The sequence below is a fragment of the Bubalus kerabau genome, chromosome 4 (genome assembly GCF_029407905.1).
Source record: "Bubalus kerabau isolate K-KA32 ecotype Philippines breed swamp buffalo chromosome 4, PCC_UOA_SB_1v2, whole genome shotgun sequence".
In the NCBI taxonomy this organism is placed as follows: domain Eukaryota; kingdom Metazoa; phylum Chordata; class Mammalia; order Artiodactyla; family Bovidae; genus Bubalus; species Bubalus kerabau.
The window spans coordinates 142504907-142524485 of record NC_073627.1 but is presented as its reverse complement, the minus strand read 5'-3'; the positions used below and the strand labels follow the sequence as shown (position 1 = coordinate 142524485).

At 53.1% G+C, this 19579-nt stretch overlaps 1 protein-coding gene across 4 annotated transcripts; it reads left to right on the top strand.

The window, feature by feature from the left end:
- Nucleotides 1-921: 921 nt before the first annotated feature.
- AQP7 (aquaporin 7) lies at nt 922-18692 on the top strand. Of its 4 annotated transcripts, none has more exons than XM_055578822.1 (8): nt 922-1147; nt 2316-2364; nt 7210-7314; nt 16353-16476; nt 16827-16964; nt 17172-17290; nt 17498-17715; nt 18105-18692. In XM_055578822.1, exons 3-8 carry the CDS (start codon nt 7267-7269, stop codon nt 18352-18354), a joined length of 897 nt encoding a protein of 298 aa, XP_055434797.1. In that variant the 5' UTR covers nt 922-1147; nt 2316-2364; nt 7210-7266; the 3' UTR covers nt 18355-18692. The 4 variants fall into 4 exon arrangements, with proteins under 4 accessions (XP_055434797.1, XP_055434798.1, XP_055434794.1 ...); XM_055578823.1 differs by having other exon boundaries at nt 922-1163; XM_055578819.1 differs by having other exon boundaries at nt 923-1147; nt 7210-7327; nt 18105-18691.
- Nucleotides 18693-19579: the final 887 nt, after the last annotated feature.

Here is a 19579-nt window from a genome sequence, read left to right as displayed (position 1 = left end):
GGGGTCGTGAAGAGTCGGACACGACTGAGCGACTTCACTTTCACTTTTCACTTTCATGCATTGGAGAAGGAAATGGCAACCCACTCGTGTTCTTGCCTGGAGAATCCCAGGGACGGGGGAGCCTGGTGGGCTGCCGTCTATGGGGTTGCACAGAGTCGGACGTGACTGAAGCGACTTAGCAGCATGCCCCGGCTCCGGAGGTCCTCTCATAGACGGTGGCTGGTCCCCTGGCTGGCTCCTGACCTACGTTGGCCACCCACCCGCGGGCATGCCCTCTGGTCCAGCCTGGCTCCTTCCCAGAGGCCTTGCTTACTGTTCCCATGGGAGGTGTTTTCCTGAGGGCTGGGCCTAGCTTTCCACTTTCCCCACTAAGATAAAATGGGGGCTCCCAGAGGACGAGGCCCAGGCTTTTTCTCCTCCCTACCAGACTAAGAGCCTCCAGAGAACCAGGCTGGCTTCCACCTCCCCTCTTGGACTGAGGTTTTCCTGCAAATGTGGCTTTAGTCTCTTCCCCTCAGAGTCCAGGGCCTGAGTCTCCTCTTCCTCCTTTGGGATGGAGGCTTCCTTAGGACTGACTCAGGGTCTTCTTCCCAGCCCTTCCACCTGGCTGTTGATCTTCAGAATCTTCCACCTCAAATCCCCATTCTGTGCAGTTCTGCCCACAGAGGGGGATTCAGGGGCCTCCGGAGTCTCCCCCAGCTCCAGGACCCGGGGGGGTACTTCCTCTGGCTCTGTGCTGGACACTTTGCTTGGTACAACAGCCCCTTCCTCTGAAACCGAGAGGCCCAGAGTGCCCACCGGGAGCTCCGCCTCTGACCTCACAAGGGCTGCCTCAGAACCCCGTCTCCACGGCACTGTTGGCAGGAGAAGGGGTGCTATTTTGGGCAGTGTGTCTGCACTTGGCTCGAGTGACAAGGGCCAAACCCCTGCTCCACTGACCTCTTCCCTGGAGGAGCAGAGCAGAGCAGCACTCGGGTCGCCCTGAGGAGGGCTGAGAGGCGGGCTCTGGCTGGGGACATAGGGACCACAGAGCCCTGGCAGGGGCTGCAGCCAGAGACCGAGATGGTCATGGAGGAAGCTGTCCAGGGGCTGCTGTGACTGAGAGGCCCCAAGGCAGGCAACTGGGAGCATAAGGCCCTTCAGCAGAGTGAGTTGGGCCCCAGGTAGGGCTGGGACAGGGGGCCTACCCTGGGACTCAGGCTTTGGGGATGCCATTTCTGGGGACCATATGGGCATGGGACGACCATGGGAGTGGCTGGGGAAGGGACCCAGCTGGGAGTTGAAGGCCTGGATATCTGTTCTGGTTTAGTCCTGAGTTGCTGCCTCATACAGGCACGTCACACTTTCTTTCTGGGCTTCCTTGCCTGTAAATTGACTGTTGGGATGACCAGCGGTGGAGCAGAGGTTGGGAGCATGTGTGGGGCTAGGCTGCCAGGAGGGCCTGGGGTGGGGTGGGGGTAGGGAGTGAATAGAGACTGGCGACAAGGGACCAAAGAGGGAGGAATGTGGATCAGAGTAGGGGGTGGATTCCTGGCTTTGCTGGGGTGGTTTCTCCCTCTGGAGCCCCTCCTGGGCCAGGGCTGAGGGTTTCTGCAGTCAGGGTGAGGTGCGGGAGCTTGCATGGCAGTTGGAAGAAATGGGGCTGGAGAATAGGGAGCATGCAAGATGGGGAGGTCCAGGTTCGCCTTCGTGCTGTCATTTTCAAGGAAAATGGGAATAAAAGGGGTGGGTGTCTTCAGGAAAGGTGAGAGGGTAGACTTTGTTCTGAGGTGGGGATATGGACTAAGTGAATTTTCAGGACCTCATACTATGTGGGGTGTATGTGTGCGTGTGTGTGTGTGTGTGTGCCCGTGTGTGTGTGTGTGTGGCCGTGTGTGTGTGTGTGTGTGTGTGCACGCAAGGAGGAGGCAGATGAGGCCCTGGAAAGTCAGCAACAGGAGGGTTTGAGGTTCAACTGAAGGCAGTAATACCCCCTGTGCGAGGGTGGAAATGCTGCAGGGAGCCTGGAGGCATCTCCATTGTCCAGAGCTAGGCTGCAGGCTTGGGAAGGTCAGGAGGACCTTGGCAGGGCCCTGGCCTAGGGGGCCAGGGGTCCTGAGGCCAGCAGGGGCGGGGGTGGGGCTCCAGGGCCTCTCCCTATTGGCTGAAGCACACACACCCCTCATTCTCCCTTCTTGCCAGCTTGGCTGGGTTGAGGTGTTGGCACTGGCAGGAGCTGTCCCTGTGGCTTCTCCCCTGGGGGACTGAGGTCTGATGGGAATGAGGGGCCAAGTTCTGTGGCCCCCAGCCCCAGTGACCTCTCTTTGGCTTTACAGCATCTAAAAATCTCAAAGACAATATGACTCAGTCAGACAGGAAGAGGCGGTAAGCATCCCACATGTTCCCCTACCTTAGCCCTCCTGTCCGGCACCCAACACACCCCTGGGGCCCTCCCTGACCCATCCTAGCTACTCCTTCATGGCAGCTGATGCACCAAGACTCCCTCCTTCCCACCCTGCTCCAGCCATGGGGCCCGGAAGAAGAGCTTCTCCCACCTGCACCCATAGCCAAGCATGGGCTGGGCCCTGGGGTGAGGGGAGGCTCAGAAAGACCCAGATGAGGGTCAAGGGGCTGGGCAGAGGGTTCCAGCTGCCCCTACGCAGGTTGTGCTCAATTGAACTGAATTCACTACTTCCCACATGCTAAGGCTCAGGTCTCTTCGAGGTGAAATGAAACCCAAAGTCCTTGCAATGGCTAAGGCCCTGCCTATTCAGTGCTTGTTTCCTCTCTGACCTTCTCCCATCCTACCCACCCACTCTCCCCTCCTTTCTTTCCCTTCAAACATGCTCAGAGTCCTTCAGTGACCGTCCCCTCTGCCTGAAACATTCTCCCCGCAGTTTCCTGTGTGGCTTGCTCCCTCACCTCCTTCCTGTCTTGGCTCAAATGCCCCTTTCTCAATGAAGGGACCTGGCTGCCCTGTTCCAAGTCCTTCCTCTCCCTTTTCCCTGCTCTAGCTCCCGGTAGGTAGGCAGGACAGTAGGTAGAACATCTCAATACCACACAAATGTATGTGCTGCTTGCTTCCTTTCCTTGCTGCCTGCCAGCTCCACATGAGCATGGGTGTTGGTCTGCTTGTGTGCTCCAGGATAGACAGAATGCATGGGTCGCTTCTGTGCTGTTGACGTCACTGTGCCCACTCAAGACTCTCCCAGGGCTTTGGACCCTGTTTGCCAAGACCCTCTAGTGGCCCAGACAGCTTAGCCCCAGTTGAGGACAGGCTTCTTCCCGCCAACCCCCCTGCCTCCTGTGGTCTCAGCTCAGTCAAGGATCCCCGTCTCCCCCAGCGCTCCAGCCAGAAGTCACGGCCTTGTCCTTACAAGTCTGTCCCCCATGCCTCACATCTAACCACCATTCTCCTAAAAAGTTTAAGATGTGCTCACTTCCACCTCCCTACTCCCTCACAGCCACCATGTGCCCATTCTCCCAAAGTCTCTGCTGACCTGCCCTCCTCCCACCCCCAGGGGCTGCTTGCTCTGAGGGAGTTACCCATCTCCTTATGGAAGAACCCATCCGAGGGCAGGGTTTACTTGTACCCCTTGTGCCTGACTCCTAAGTAGATGCTCAAAAAATGTTTGTTAAATGGATGAATACGAGTTAGCAGCTTGAATGGTTGGCTTGAGGTTAATTGAGTAGTTTGCAGCTGGTTGGTTGCTTAGATAATTAAATGAGTTGGCTAATAGGAGAACCAGTTAGTTGGTTAAGTTGCTAGGTTGATTAGTCAAAGAGTTGGTTGCTAAGTGGTCAGATATTTAGTTCCTTAATTAGCAAGGAACTAGGTAATTGGGGCTTCCCAGAGTGATAAAGAATCCACCTGCCAATGCAAGAGACATAAGAGATGTGGGTTCAATCCCTGGGTTGGGAAGATCCTCTGGAGGAGGGCATGGCAACCCACTCCAGTATTCTTGCTTGGAGAATCCCATGGACAGAGGAGTCTGGTGGGCTACAGTCCATAGGATCCCAAGAGTTGGACATGACTGAAGCAACTGAGCATGCATGCATTTAGGTAGTTACCTGGTTGATGGTTGGTTTCTTGGTTTGTAGGCTAAGTTTTCTTCGACTCCCCTTCTGTGAGCTTCTCATTTTTGCCCCTGGATGAAATGACCATCTCTGATTGGGTGACCTCCAAGTGGGTATCTCTAAACCAGACCACGTTACCAGCAGGCTCCTTTCTGGTCACCTCCACTTAGCTGTCTAGTGGGCTCCTCAAACTCAGCACACCCAGAGGTGACTCTATCCTCTGCCTAGGCCTGCCGCTTCTCTCATGCGCCTCACACACCATTGTGCTGCTCCATCCAGAGCCGGGCATCCTGGACTCTCCCCTTTCCATTCTCCTCTCTAATGAGACACACATCTGTTCGTAGAACTGCCTTCCTCTGGCCACCTCCACGCACCTTCTTGGCTCTGGCTGCCATTATCGTTCAGCCTGTCTGGGCTGAACGTGTGATTGCTTACACATCCTCCACTCCTGCTCCCTCATTTCTGCCTCCAAGCAGGAGGCAGTGCTCCTCCCTAACTCCTCCACCCCAAGACCCTGTGGGGTCAGACTCCTTAGCGTGGGCTATGAGGCCATCTGCCCTCTCTGCCCCTCTCATGTCGCTTTGCCTCCTCTCTCTGCAGCCCGTCCTTGCAGAATTCCTCTACACTTCACACATTGTTGTTACTGCAAGCCTTTGTCCAAACCATTCCAATGCCCAGGACTTTCCCCGACCTCCCTGATGCTCCTTCATCTGACCAGCCATCTATTCTCGACCTAAATCTCCCTTCCTCTGGGAGAGCCTCCTACTCCCTCTGCTGGGTCATTTGCTTCCTCCCTGCAACCCCATAGCATCCAGCATTCACTTGTGGCAGCACTCCTTGTTGTTGTTCAGCTGCTAAGTCATGTCCAGCTCTTTGTGACCACATGGACTGTAGCCCACCAGGCTCCTCTGTCCTCCTTGCATTGCAACACCCCTTACACTGTAAGTAATTGCTTAGTAAATTGTTCATCTTTCTAAGAGCAGGGATCTTGCCAATGTTCTTTACTACAGTCCCCAAACACATTGGAGAAGGAAATGGCAACCCAATCCCATGTTCCTGCCTGGAAAATCCCATGGATAGAAGAGCCTGATGGGTAACAGTCCATGGGGTTGCAGAGTTGGACAAGAGTGAGCGACTGAGCACGCATGCACTGAACACAGTTGGCAGTCTAGGCATTCAATACATCTTTGGTTCATTGGTTTGTTGGTGGTTGTCACTTACTGAATCCTGCTTGCTGCGTGGTGAGGAGGAAGAGGCCAGGGTCCCAGGGCTCCCTTGGTGTCATTGACTTCCTGCTTTTTCTGCCTCTCCTCTGCCTCTGTGTAACCTTATGGGACTGTTCTTCTATTTTTTTAAAAATAATATTTGTTTATTTATTCACTTTTGGTTGTGCTGGGTCTTTGTGGCTGCACAGGCTCTTCTCTAGTTGCAGCGAGTTGGGGGCTACTCTCTAGTTGCAATCTGTGGGCTTCCTGTGGTGGTGCCTTCTCTTGCTGCAGAGCATGGGCTCTATGATACAAAGTCTTCAGTAGTTGCAGCTCCTGGGCTCCAGAGCACAGGTTCAGTAGCTGTGACACATGGGCTTAGTTGCTCAGCAGCATGTGGGATCTTCCGGACCAGGGATCAAACCCGTGCCTTCTGCATTGGCAGGTGGATTCTTTACCTCTGAGCCATCAGGGAAGCCCCCAGGACTGTTCTTGAATTCCTGCTGCCTCAGGCTCTTCCTCAGCGCCAAGGAGGCCAGTCACAGGGGCATGGGAACACCTATGGGATGCTGCATGGCAGCGGCACTTGGGTGGGCGCTAGTGGACTGACTGTCCAGGTAGCACTACATCCCCCTCCATATGCTCAGTCCTGGGTTTGTTTCCCTGAAGTAAGGACAGAACAAGGACTAGGGTGGGTGAGAAATGAACTTGGGTTCTCAGCTAGAAACGTAGATTGTGCTTTATCCATGCCCGGCTTACATTTCTCACTCTCAGGGCTCACTCTTTGCTGCTGTGAGGCTGGGGAAAGTCAGGAAGCGGTGGCGGGGTGGGGATGCTATGGCAGTCCCCGGCAGGGTGAGGAAGTCGAGGGACAGGCAGCATGGGAGAGGGGAGGGTCACCAGTCTGAATAAGCACTAAGGCTGCAAGCAGGTATCTCCTCCTCCTCCAGAACCTCTGGGCTGTCTCCTTCCCCAAACTCAAGTCTTGTCCCCCCAGCCCCAACAGAAGATAGAGCCTCTAACTCACTCTTTCATTTGTCCATCCAATCATCCATTTACCAAACAAATGTTTATCAATGTTCTACCGTATGTCAGGCACTGTGGGAGTGCTGGGGATCTAGGGGAGAGTAACAGGCCTGCTGCGGTTCATGGGGTCACAAAGAGTTGGACGTGACTGAGCAGCTGAACTGAACTGAACTGAACTGAACAGATGACGTCTCAGTTTTTTCATTTGAGTGTACTCTGCACATCTACTACGTGCCCAGCACTATGCTGGACACTGAGAATACACTGGGGAGTAAGACACAGTCCATCTTCTCCTCCCTCCTTCCCTGTCATTGGTTCATTCATTCACTCACTCATTCACTCACAAGCATCTGTTCATGCGGACCTTGCTGCAAAGACAGAACCTGGTGTGTGCTTCAGGCCTCAGTGCTGTTCACAGAGCCCGGGAGCCAACTCTGCCACACCCTGTGCTGTTTGCAGAGCCTCGCAGTTGCCGATCTTGCCTGATGCCTTACCTGTGTCCCCAGAACTCTGACCCCAGCAAACAGGCAGACAGACAGGCAGGCAGGCAGGCAGGCAGACAGCTGAGCTCTACTCTCCCACCTGCTTTCTCCCACCTGCTTCTCCCCCAAGGCTCTTTGGCACCACAGACGGCACTTACAGGCTCCCCAACTGCCCCCTCTGCACCCTGACCTCATGGGTGCACCTTCCCAGTGGTCTAGTCTCTGGCACAGGAGGAAGAAGGGACGTAACCTGGATGTCCAACCCCAGTCCCTCTCCACGTCCCTGGGCTCTCATGTGCCTCTGACCCCCGAGGTACCAGCTGCCCTGGGCAAGAGCAGGCATGTGTGGAGAGGCCACTGGGTTACCCATTAACTCAGCCATGACAAGAAGTTCACCTGATCTCATTTCTGCCCATGGGCCCCTCCGGCTGCTGCTTCAGGTCCACCCGTGTGTCCAAGGTGGTCTCGACACCTACAGCAACAAAGATGCAAGTCATATGGCAGAACGAGAATGTTCGAGAGTTCCTGGCGGAGTTCATCAGCACGTATGTCATGATGGTGAGTGGGCGGGGGGTACAGGGTGAGCAGACTCTGAGGAAGGGGTCTCAGGAAACTGGGGCCTCAGAAAGGTGGGGCTCCGTAAGGGCAACCCATGACCTGCTCCCCACCTCTGGGCCCTGGATCACACTGTCCCTTCCCCAGCCTCTGAGGGAGAAGCATAGGAAAACAAGGATTTGTCTTTCTCACCAAGTCTTTTTGGAAGAGAAAGGGCTCACAATATGTGGGGCGAAATGAAATCCTGAGTTACAGGTGGGTGGGTGCATTGTGGGCATGACTGGGAGTGAGGAGAAGGGAAACAAAGAGTAAAGAGATTGGAGAGGAAGTGGAAGCTTTGAGAATTAATCCTGAGGGTGATGTGGAGACACTGAAGGTTTTCCAGGAGGGGAGTGATATGGCCAGATGTGGGTTTTAGGAAGAAATTCTGGGCTCCGTGTGGAGCCTAAGCAGAATGGGCAATGCTGATGGGAGGGGAGCCCAAGAAGAAGCTGTTGGGATGGCCTAGGACAGAGAGAGAGAGTGTGGAGGTCCAGGGATCAGTCCAGGGTCAGTCTGGTCCAGGGATGGAGAAGAAAGCACACATCCGGGGGAATTAGAGAAGACAAAACAAAGGAGACTGCGAGCAACAGATGTGGGGTAAATGCTGAGGGGGCCATTTCAGCGTGAGGTCAGCTTTCCTGTGATCAGGTGAGCTGCTGGGGGTGGGGGGAATCTCAGGGGTGGGGATGGCTGGGTATAGAGGCCTGGAACTCTGCAATGTGGTCTGGGCTGACACAAACAGTTAGACTTCATCAGAACATGAATAGTGGTTATAAAATTGTACAATAAGAACGTATAGAAAGAAAAATGAACTGAGTTGAGGACAGAGCCTGAAGAATGAAGAGAGCACACAGAAGGGACTGGGTGACTGGGGGGAGACCAGGTTACGGAAGAAAGGGGAGCAGTCAGCCTTGTAGGGGGCTGTGGACAGCCCGGAGTAGTAGGGTATGGCAACCTGGGAGGTCCTGGGGGACCTGGGGAGGGCTCTTTAAGGGGGTCACAGGGGAGAATCCAGATGCAAGTGGGATGTGGGCTTTCTTGGGGACTCCCTGTCCTGCCTCAGCCCAGTCACTCACCCATCTAGCCTTTGCCTTAAGCTGTGGCCACTCTTGTTTGTACCTTATGAAGGCCCGGGTCCGTGACAAGAAGGGTTAGCCTCTGGGGAGGGGAACAATAGCTTCAGGGGCACAACAGAGGTGGTGGTGGGGGGAGGGGAGAGGATGAGTGTGTGTGTGCATGTGAGTGTCTGTGCACTGAGTCACAGTGTAGGAGAGATAGTGGGACCCAAATTGCCCCGGGGACTCTGGACACCTGGGTTCTTATCCTGATCATTCTGCCACTGAGTCATCAGCTGGCCTTGGGCAGGTCTCTCTGTGCTCAGAGCCTGTCTTCTCAGACATTATTATTGTTGTTGTTTGGTCTCTCAGTTGTGTCTGACTCTTTGCGACCCATGGACTGCAGCACACCAGGCTTCCCTGGCCTTCACCATCTCCCAGAGTTTGCTCAAATTCATGTCCATTGCTTCGGTGATACCATCCAACCATCTCATCCTCTGTCGCCCTCTTCTCCTCCTGCCTTCCACACATTCATTCCCAGCATCAGGGTCATTTCCAGGGAGTCAGCTCTTCGCATCAGGTGGCCAAAATACTGGACCTTCAGCTTCAGCATCAGTCCTTCCCATGAATATTCAGGGTTGATTTCCTTTAGGATTGACTGGCTTGATGTCCAGTCTGGCCCCAGACATTATTAACAGTGTGAAACTCGGCCTCCATGAGCTTTGGGGCTGGGTCTGAATGCCGGCTCTGCTGTCTTCTAGCTGTATGATCTTACATAAATATCTTAACTGTTCAGAACTTGAGCTTTCTCCCTGGTGAGTGCGATGCTAATATTGAGCTGGCTGACTTGTGTGAAGAAGGTTTGGAGCTGGACACCCAGCATACACGTGGCTCATATGTGTTGGTTGATTCTCAAGTTAACAAACTCTCTCAGCTGCCCTCCCCTCCCTGCCTCTCACCATCTCCCTCTCCTCCATTACCTGCCCTCCTGAGCCGTGAAGACAGCATCTGGACCCTCTCTTTCCTTAATCCAGGGCAAAGTAATTAATTGCTGACAAGACATTCCAGCCCCATGAGGGTTGTTAGACCTTGGCACTGTGGAGGTGGGAGGGTGCCTCCTGGGAGAGCTCCTAAGGAAAGCAGGCACCACCCACATGCATTCCTGCCTGCCCACTACCCATGTTGGCGGTTCTCCTCCCTTAATTGAGGTTGTTATTGAACACTACTGCATATCAGGCACTATAATACTAAGCCCTCCTGTGCACCTTCTTCCTAAATCCTCATAACAGCCCTATAAGGGAGATGCTATTATTATCCCCATTTCACAGATGGGGAAACCAAGGCTTTGTGAGACAAAGTCACATTTTAAGTTAAAGATTAAACCCAGTCTAGCCTAATATCCTGGTCTTGACCCTTGATCTCCATGCTCTGTCCCTTACCTTAGCTGGATTTCTAACTCTCTCCCAGCCGAGGGAAGGCCCTCAGGTCCAGGCTTTGGAAAGTTCAAGACCCCTCTCCAGGCCTTGGTTTTCCCTGGGAGCAGAAACATTTGCCACTCAGTTGCCGTGAGGATTGAAGGGAAGTAACGTGTAAAAGAACTTTGTGAGATGTAAGCTCACAGGGGACATTGTGTTGTTATTTTTAGGTGTCAGGCCTGTGCCAAGAAGTGGGGGCTTTCTCAGGTGATAGGAAACTCAATGAGTCATCAGCGTGAAGGTTTCGCCAGAAAAGCTAGAGTGACCTTGGGCCCCATTTATTGCAGCAACTTGAAGGAAGCAGACTGTTCTACTCAGTTCCACTCTAGCCTCCAGGGGTGCTGTCCTCCAGGCTGGGCCTGTGGCTATTGGAAGCACCTGGACAGGCTGGGCCACATTCACTGGCCAGGGAGGGGAGGAGCTGGGCTATCAGTGCCCTGGAAACCCAGCTGGGGTTGTGAGCAACAGGGCAGGGGCTGCAAAACTCACGTTGTCGGGGCCTGAGAGAATCACCGAGGGAGGTGGGGACTGTCGCTAACGGCGGAGTGCTGACCTGTGTGAGGACGTGGCTGCCACCACTCTGGCTGACTGTCGCCACATCACCTGGAATGCAGGCTGCTGTTGACAGAGATTATGATTTTGCAAGAGAAGCTGAGACTTCTGTGCATCAAAACCAAATGAATCAAACAAAACATGTGCTGAACAGATGAGGTCCAGGGGCTGCCAGCTGGCAACCCTGACACACAGGGGTGCATAGGGGGTTTACTCACTCATTCATTGTTTTTAGTAAATGGTTTTGAGCTCCTACTTGGAAATGAGGACCTTGCTCTTCAAACCCTCCATGCCTGCTCCAGTCCCTGCATCTCTTTACTCCGAATCTGTCAGCCTGGCCTGGCCTCACTCCCCACTCCCATGCCCCCTCTGCCCCTGTCCTCTCATCCTCACCCCACCCTTGGCCCCAAGCCGGCCTGTGTCTGGGCTCCCCTGCACCTGTCCTGGGGCTCCTGCGGGACCCAGCAGTCCCTGCTCAGCAGCCTCTCCCCTCCCTTCTCCAGGCTAGTGCGCTGGTTCTCAGACTGTCCCAAATCTAATGTACTCGCCGGCCATTTTTCATCAGCAAATGGCTTGGTCTCCAGTCTGACAGAGAACTGTCAGGTGTGTCTGGCTCCTCACCCATCAGACCTCCCCTCCCTGTGGGTCCACAAATGCCCCCTCCCCTAGGCAGGAGCCTCCACTCCTTTTCATCCCCCCCCTCCCCCCGCCAGGCTCCTCTGGCACTTTGCTTCTTCTTTTCTCTCTTCTGTATCTCCAGCCCCTCCCTCTCTCGACCTTAGCACACTCAAGACTCCTTTCCTAAAACAGCAGAACATAGAACACGCCTCCCTTCTCTCTGCGAGCCGCTTCATTTATCACACTTAGTCCCCTCCCTTCTCAGGCAAGTTCCCAAAGAGATGTCTCCGCTGGTCTCTTCAATTGTTCCTTACCACCTCCTCCCCTCCCGCTCTCTGGACCCGACTTCTGACCCCACGCTCGGATGAGACAGTGTTCCCCACCTACTCAAGAACCCTGGGTTGTCACATCCAATGGGATGCTTTCCAGGCCTTCTCACGCTTGACCCAGGAGCAGCGCGTGACCATGTGGGCCACACCCTCCTTGGGAAACTGCTTCTTTCTGGGGTACAGGGCACATTCTCTCTTTGTTCTTCCATTTCTTAATTTTTTTTTTAATTTAATAATTTTTGATTGTGCTGGGTCTTTGTTGCTGTATGTGGGCTTTCTCTAGTTGTGGTGAACAGGCTTCTCATTGCAAAGACTTCTCTTGTTGCAGAACATGGGCTCTAGGTGCTTGGACTTCAGTAATTGCAGCAAATGGGCTCCGTAGTTGTGGGGCATGGGCTTAGTTGCCCCAAGGCATGTGGAATCTTCCTGGACCAGGGTCGAACCCCTGTCCCCTGCATTGGCAGGCGGATTCCTATCTGCTGTGCCAGCAGGGAAGTCTTGTTCTTCCATTTCAACGGTGGCTCTGGCTGGGATTTCTAACTCCCACCCCTGAGGGCTGACGTTCAGCCCTAGGTTCATCCTCTCCCAGGGGTCTTAATATCCGCCCTGATGGCTTCAACTCACGTCCACAATTCTTCAGGTATTTCTTTTTTCAAAAACTCCAGAACTCTTCAAGGGAAATACAATATGAGCCACAAATGTAATGTAAAATTTTTCTAGTAGCCACATTAAAAAGGTAAAAAGTGACAGGTGAAATTAGTTTTAATAGATAGATAGTGAAGTTGCTCAGTTGTACCCTACTCTTTGCGACCCCATGAACAGTAGCCAACCAGGCTCCTCTGTCCATGGGATTTTCCAGGCAACAATACTGGAGTGGGTTGCCATTTCCTTCTCCAGGGAATCTTCCCGACCCAGGGATGGAACCCGGGTCTCCTGCATTGCAGGTAGACGCTTTACCGTCTGAGCCACCAGGGAAGTCATTTAACCCACATGTCCATAATGTTACCAGTTCAACATGTAATCAATATATAATTATTTAAGATTTACATTTTCTTTTTCCTCCTAAGCCTTTGAAATCTGCTGTGTACCTTACACTTACAGATCTCAGTTCAAGTTCATCATAGCCATGTGTAGCTCATGGCCATCATATTGGATGATAGATCTAGACTCTAATTTCTGGCAGTCTGGACATCTAGAGGTCTCTCAAAGACAATACATCCAAAACATAGAGTATTCAGAGGAGGTGCCATCTGAATGTGGCCTTAAAGTAGAGTATTAGTTTTTCAGGACCTAGGATCAGGTATTCCAGAGGGAGGGAGAGGCATATGCAAAACACCGAGGCATGAGAAAGCAAGGCATGAAGGGAGCAATCCAGTCGTTTTCTCTGAGACTGGCTTAGGCAACTGCCTAGATTAAAAAACTGGCTTACCATGTGCAAGATGTGTTTGTTTTTTTAGGTTTTATTTTGTTTCTAAAAGATTTACTTATTTATTATTTTTGGCGCACTGAGTCCTCATTGCTCTCTCTGGTGAAGGCAAAGGTGTTCTCATTGTGGAGCAGACTCTAAGGCACATGGGCTTTGGTAGTTGCTGCATGTGGGCTCAGTAGTTGTAGACCACGGGCTTAGTTGCTCTGCAGCATGTGGGATATTCCCAAGCCAGGGATCGAACCCCTGTCCCCTGCATTGGCAGGTGGATTCCTAACCACTAGACCACCAGGGAAGCCCCAAGATGTGTACTTGAGACAAGCCACTCAACTTCTCTAAACCTCTGGTTGCCCATCTGTCAAAGGGGGAGAATAATAATACCTAATGCATAAACAGGTTTAAGGGTTAAAGAAGGTGAGAGGTAGAACTTGCTTACCAGTGCCTGGCACATAGTAAGTGCTCAATAAATGGTTATTATTCTTTTTTCCTTTAAGTTTGTTTATTTTTGGCCCACCACGTGACATGTGGGACCTTAGTTCTCTGATCAAGGATGGAACCCACGCCCCCTGCCATGGAAGTGTGGAGTCTTAACCACTGGACCAAGGAAGCCAAAATGGTTATTATTTTTAATAGTAGTAATGTTATTTGACTTCCCAGGTGGCACAGTGGTAAAGAATCTGCCTGCCAATGCAAGAGGCTCAAGAGATGCAGATTCAATCCCTGGATAGGGAAGATCCCCGGGAGTAGGAAATGGCAAATTGCTCCAGTATTTTTTTTTTTTAACTTTACAATATTGTATTGGTTTTGCCAAATATCAAAATGAATCCACCACAGGTGTACATGTGTTCCCCATCCTGAACCCTCCTCCCTCCCCATACCATCCCTCTGGGTCGTCCCAGTGCACCAGCCCCAAGCATCCAGTATCATGCATCGAACCTGGACTGGCGACTTGTTCTATATATGTTATTATACGTATTTCAATGCCATTCTCCCAAATCATCCCACCCTCTCCCTCTCCCACAGAGTCCAAAAGACTGTTCTATACATCAGTGTCTCTTTTGCTGTCTCGTACACAGGGTTATTGTTACCATCTTTTTAAATTCCATATATATGCGTTAGTATACTGTATTGGTGTTTTTCTTTCTGGCTTACTTCACTCTGTATAATAGGCTCCAGTTTCATCCACCTTGTTAGAACTGATTCAAATGTATTCTTTTTAATGGCTGCGTAATACTCCATTGTGCATATGTACCACAGCTTTCTTATCCATTCATCTGCTGATGGACATCTAGGTTGCTTCCATGTCCTGGCTATTATAAACAGTGCTGTGATGAACACTGGGGTACACGTGTCTCTTTCCCTTCTGGTTTCCTCAGTGTGTATGCCCAGCACTGGGATTGCTGGATCATAAGGCAGTTCTATTTCCAGATTTTTAAGGAATCTCCACACTGTTCTCCATAGTGGCTGTACTAGTTTGCATTCCCACCAACAATGTAAGAGGGTTCCCTTTTCTCCACACCCTCTCCAGCATTTATTGCTTGTAGACTTTTGGATTGCAGCCATTCTGACTGGCGTGAAATGGTACCTCATAGTGGTTTTGATTTGCATTTCTCTGATAATGAGTGATGTTGAGCATCTTTTCATGTGTTTGTTTTGCTCCAGTATTTTTGCCTGAAAAATTCCATGGACAGAGGAGCCTGGCAGGCTGTGGTCCATGGGGTCGCAAAGAATTGGACATCACTGAGTGACTGAGAGCACATATAATGCTATTATTGGTAACACTAGTGTTCAACATAGAGAATACTAGACCCGATATGAAACTGAGAGGCAGAAGGCATGAAAATCAAGGATCTTAAATGCTGACTTACTGAGTTTGGACTTTATCCTAGAAATGGAAGGGAGCCAGGAATGTTTGGACCAAAGGCAGACAGACATGGTCAGATTTTTGTGTTAGGTCACTCTGGCTGCAAGGAGACTGGGTAAGATCTGGGGAGACTATAACCAGAGTTGACTGTGTGCGGTGGAGAACATACAAGTTTCTGACTTGGCTGGGATTGGGGAACATGGAATGAAGATCACATTTTCTGAGAGATGGTGAGATTTAGAGCTGGAGATGCCTTTGGAACACCCTGGAGACTTCTCAGAGGTATTTGGAAAAAGAGATCTGGCTCTCAAGTGCAGGTTTTGGGAATTAATCCATCAGGCTTATCTGGAGCTGGTAAGAAAACCCAGGAGTGACTGAGGTGGGTTATGAAAAAGGCCAGGGATAGAACACAGGGATCATCTGTATTTATGAGGCAGATGAATGAAGAAGAATGTGGGAAGGAGCTGTGGAAAGGGAAAGGCTACAGAGCAAAGAAGGAAACCAGGAGAGAGACATGTCATGGAAGCCAACGAGGAGGTCCTTTCTGGAAGCAGAGTGGTGAGGAGAGAGAAAGTCAGCACACTCAAGTGAGACCATGTCTGAAGGGACCACTGGGAAATCCAGAGGCTGGAGCCCTCGGACAAGGGAACTGATGTCTGTGACGGGGGAAGCAGAAGCCAGGCTGGGAGGGAGGACAGGGAAGGGGCAAAGGGCCTAAGATTGTGGGATGGCATCACCAACTCAACAGACATGAGTATGAGTCAACTCCAGGAGATGATGAAGGCCAGGAAAGCCTGGTGGCTGCAGTCTGTGGGGTTGCAAAGAGTTGGACACAACTTAGCAACTAAGCTGAAACTGAGTGGGTCCTTCCTAGAGCCTGACTGACATGGGAGGAGGCATCCAGGAGTCCACAGCTGGTCAGGGAGGCTGGGATGAGGTGGAAGCTCTACTTTAAAGAAAGAAGAGACCCAAGTCTGTGGGAGCCAGTCAAGGGGAGGGTAGAAGACACAGACAAGAGGGGAAGGCAGTACAGACGCAGTGGGAGGGGTGTTAGTGGCCAGGGGGAGGTTGAGTAAGGGCTTTCATTTAGGTCTCTAACCTCCCTGTGAACGGGCTCAGTGGGGAGAGTCATCTGATGAGATCTGGTGGTTAGGGATGGGTGAGAAGTTCAGAGGTGACGCCTGAGGGTGGGCTTCCAGGGCTGATGTGTGTGGAGGTGATGAGGGTTGGTGGTGGGTCCTGGCAGAGTCCAGAAGGAAGTTTGCAGAGTCCCTGAAGAAATTTTCTTTGGACTACGCTGACGAGTGAGAAGCTCTGAGGGGTCCAATCCACACCAGCCCTGTCCTTCTGGAAGCCCTTCAGGTGCACTTGGAGTCTAGGCACCTGGCTAGGTCCATGGGAGCCTGACTCTCCCTCCTCACCCGACTCCTTCTCTAGCATGCACCCAGCTCCCACTGGTCAGTTGTGACAGGCCTTGGCAGGGGCAACGGGACGAGGTCACGAGGAGGCATGTCTCTGGAGGAGGAGGGTACAGCAGAAGGGGGTACCCAAGGGCAATGCCAGGGAGACCTAGCGTGTGGAGGCACGGAGCCCCGGCTGAGCTCCAAGCCCTCCTCTGTGGCTGGGCTGTCTGGATGGGCGGTCCCCTCAGAGGCCCTCTCCTACAGGTGTTCGGTCTCGGCGCCGTGGCCCACATGGTTCTAGGAGGTAAACTGGGGAGCTACCTCGCTGTCAATTTGGGTTTTGGCTTCGGAGTCACCATAGGTGTGCACATGGCGGGGAACATCTCTGGTGAGTAGGCCGGGGCCCCAGCCAACAAGCCTGGCCGGGTGTCCCCCATGGGCTCCTCCAGCCCCCTTCCAGCCAGCCCCTTCTCCAAGTCAGCTGGTGTCTTGCCCTCACGGGCCACTTTCCTCTGCCCAGACACTTCACGAGCCCCCTTGACCCACCGTTTTTACAAGCTGGGTTCTCTCAGGCAAGCGACTGAACTCTCCACCCATTGCTTTGCTTCATGGGGAGATGGAGACGGTGGTTTCTGCGAGGACTGCCCCTTCACAGATGCTCACTATTATCATCGCTGCTGTCATTGCTCTTGGTATTACTGATTGTTTCTTTGCCAACACCCTTGACCCTCCCTGCAGGGGCCCACATGAATGCGGCCTTGACCTTCACCAGCTGTGCACTAGGCCGCATGTCCTGGAAGAAGTTTCCCGTGTATGTTCTGGGTCAGTTCCTGGGCTCCTTCGTGGCGGCGGCCACCATCTACGGCCTCTTCTACAGTGAGTGTCCTGCCCCTGGTGGCCCACCTCCAGCCTCGGCCTCCTCCCCTGAAATGTGGGCAGATCCGAGCGTGTCCTCGCCTGTGAACACGCTGGGATAGAAGAGTCTTGGAGGCGCTCCCTGCCCTCCATCCTACCGCCTCATCTCTGGGACAGTGGTGGGGTTCAGTCGGGGGGCAGGTTCACACTCAGTCTATATTCCCACAGACGCTATTATCGACTTCTCGGGGGGAAAGCTGATGACGACCGGCCCCACAGCCACTGCTAACATTTTTGCCACCTACCTTCCTGACCACATGACACTGTGGAGGGGCTTCCTGGATGAGGTCAGTGGTCCAGGCACGGGTGGCCCTCCTCAGGCCCTCCCCCACTCAAGAAGGGGCCAGCAGGCAGCCCCCTGTGGTGGAGTGGACAAGAACCTTGGATGGGACAGTACAGAGTCATGGCTCTGCCACGGGTAGGGGTGGGGGGCGCTACTGAGGCCCTTGGGCTCGACCGGGGGCCCCAGGTGCTGCCACGGTGTCTCTCCCCAGGTGGTGGTGACTGGGATGCTTCAGCTGTGTCTCTTAGCCATCGCAGACAAGGGGAACAACCCAACGCTGTTGGGGACGCAGGCCATTGTGACTGGCATCCTTGTTGTCATCATCGGAATATCCCTGGGCATGAACTCAGGATATGCCATCAACCCATCCCGGGACCTGCCTCCCCGCTTCTTCACCTTCCTCGCTGGCTGGGGCTCACAAGTCTTCAGGTACTGCGTGGTCAAGCCCACTCCTGGGAGTTTCCTGTGGGTTCCCTGCATGTGGAGGGTGGAAAAGCCGTGGGAGCATCCTGCAGATCCGCCCCCCTCCACTGCCCTGCCACCCCTCGCAGCGGCCTGGGAGGCAGGAATGGGTCCTGACCTTTCTCCAGACCCTGCTCCTAGACTGAATGTCAGCCCTGCCCCAGATCCGCAGCTGTCCCCGAATCAGGCTGAAGCTGATCAGTGTCCCAGGTTCAGAGCCAACTCCCGGGCTAGGATGGGGGTTCCCCCTCTACTCTCCACTCCCTGCCACCCCTCCCCCCATCTTGGCCTGAGGTAGACGCAGGTGCCATGCTGGGTGCTGGCCCCCTAAGCAGGTCTCTGCCTTTTGCCTGCAGAACCAAGGACTGGTGGTGGGTGCCGGTGGTGGCACCACCCCTGGGTGCCTACTGTGGTGCCATCATCTACTTGTTCTTCATTGGCTCCAACAAACGACAGGAGCCCCAGGTCCTGGAGAATCCCTTGACGCTTGAAGACCACAGAATATCTGTGTTGCCCAAGACCACATCTCACCAGCCTGGGGTCGCTTCCCTCACCCCTGTTTCCGTGTACCCCGAAGATAGACCCTCAGTCTTGTACCACCCTTAAGTGACTCCATCTGCCTAGATCCCCTCTAAGACTATTTGTGACCCTACATCCACCCCAATAAAGAAAGCCTTGTCCCACAGTGGCAACCCCGTTTCTTGGGGGCCTCCTGTGGTGGGGCTTACCTCCTGGGTTCTCTCAGAAGCTCCCAGGTTATGCTGTAGCCCAAGGCTGGGCAGGAGCTGAGGGGCCTCCAACTCCTGCCAGCCCTGGGAGCTGGGTGGCCCCCAGGGGAGCAAGTAGAAGGGCCGATCAGTGGCCTCATTAAGACAGGACTAGATTAGAAGAGCCCGGACATGGAAGGGTGGGCTGCCAGGCACAGGGCAGGGAGGGGATGGCATGGGGGAGGGATTCCAGCTGGCAGGTGGGGGTCAGCCCTGGAGGAACCTTGAGCTGCCTTGGGAGAAGACTCTGGACTCTCCTTCAGTCCTGGCCAGTCCTTGGACCAGGCAAGGCAAGGCAAGGCCCCATTGTGTGGATCAGAGTTTCTCATCATTTTTGTTTTCCTTAGTCTCCCCTCCTCAGGAGCCTTTTAGGCACTTTTTTCCCTTAATTGCATGATATTTTATTTATTTATTTATTTTTGCATGATATTTTAATACCACAGATACACCGTGTATCTGTTTGTGTACTGTACATATATCTTTGCTTTATACAAAAAAAGTAAGATTTTTAAAAATCTCTCCCTTTCAAGGATCCAATTTTTTCACCCATGGGAGCATAATCACCCCACCCTTGAAAATGCCTGAAGTAGAATGAGAGGAGGTAAGACGCAGGCTCTGCCTTCTTGGTGGGGGCAGAGCTGTCCCACCGTGGGGAATTCCAGAGTTGGAAAGGAAGAAGCGGAGAGGAAAATCCTGTCAAAAGGCAGGGGGCAGGAAATGGTCTCATGAGGTTTCGGGGAACAGGTGCAGAGCCGGGGCAGCCAGGGTCCACCGATCCCAGGCTGGGAGGATCATCCTGCTTCTGGGACTCAGAAGGCAGTATCACCCATGGCTTCTGTCTCTGCTTCTGCTTTTAGCCTTTCAACAGCCATTGAGCACCTCCTGTGTACAGGCTCTGCGGGTAAGGTTGGGTCTCTGTCTTCAAGGAGCACAGTCCCTACTCGGGACAGGTGATCACAAGGAAAGAGCTGAGGAGTGAAGAAGGGGCTGCGTGTGGGGCTCAGAGGGGGCTCACAGCTCAGTCTTGAGCTGAGGCCACAGATGGCTTCCTAGAGGATGAGACA

What these genes read in the sequence shown, in the direction of transcription:
- AQP7 (XM_055578819.1), top strand. Translation starts at nt 2,339, where the DNA reads ATGACTCAGTCAGACAGGAAGAGGCG. An exon ending in CATCTACGGCCTCTTCTACA is followed by an intron (nt 16,965 to 17,171) that starts GTGAGTGTCCTG and finishes ATATTCCCACAG; the next exon opens with ACGCTATTATCGACTTCTCG. An exon ending in GGAGGGGCTTCCTGGATGAG is followed by an intron (nt 17,291 to 17,497) that starts GTCAGTGGTCCA and finishes GTCTCTCCCCAG; the next exon opens with GTGGTGGTGACTGGGATGCT.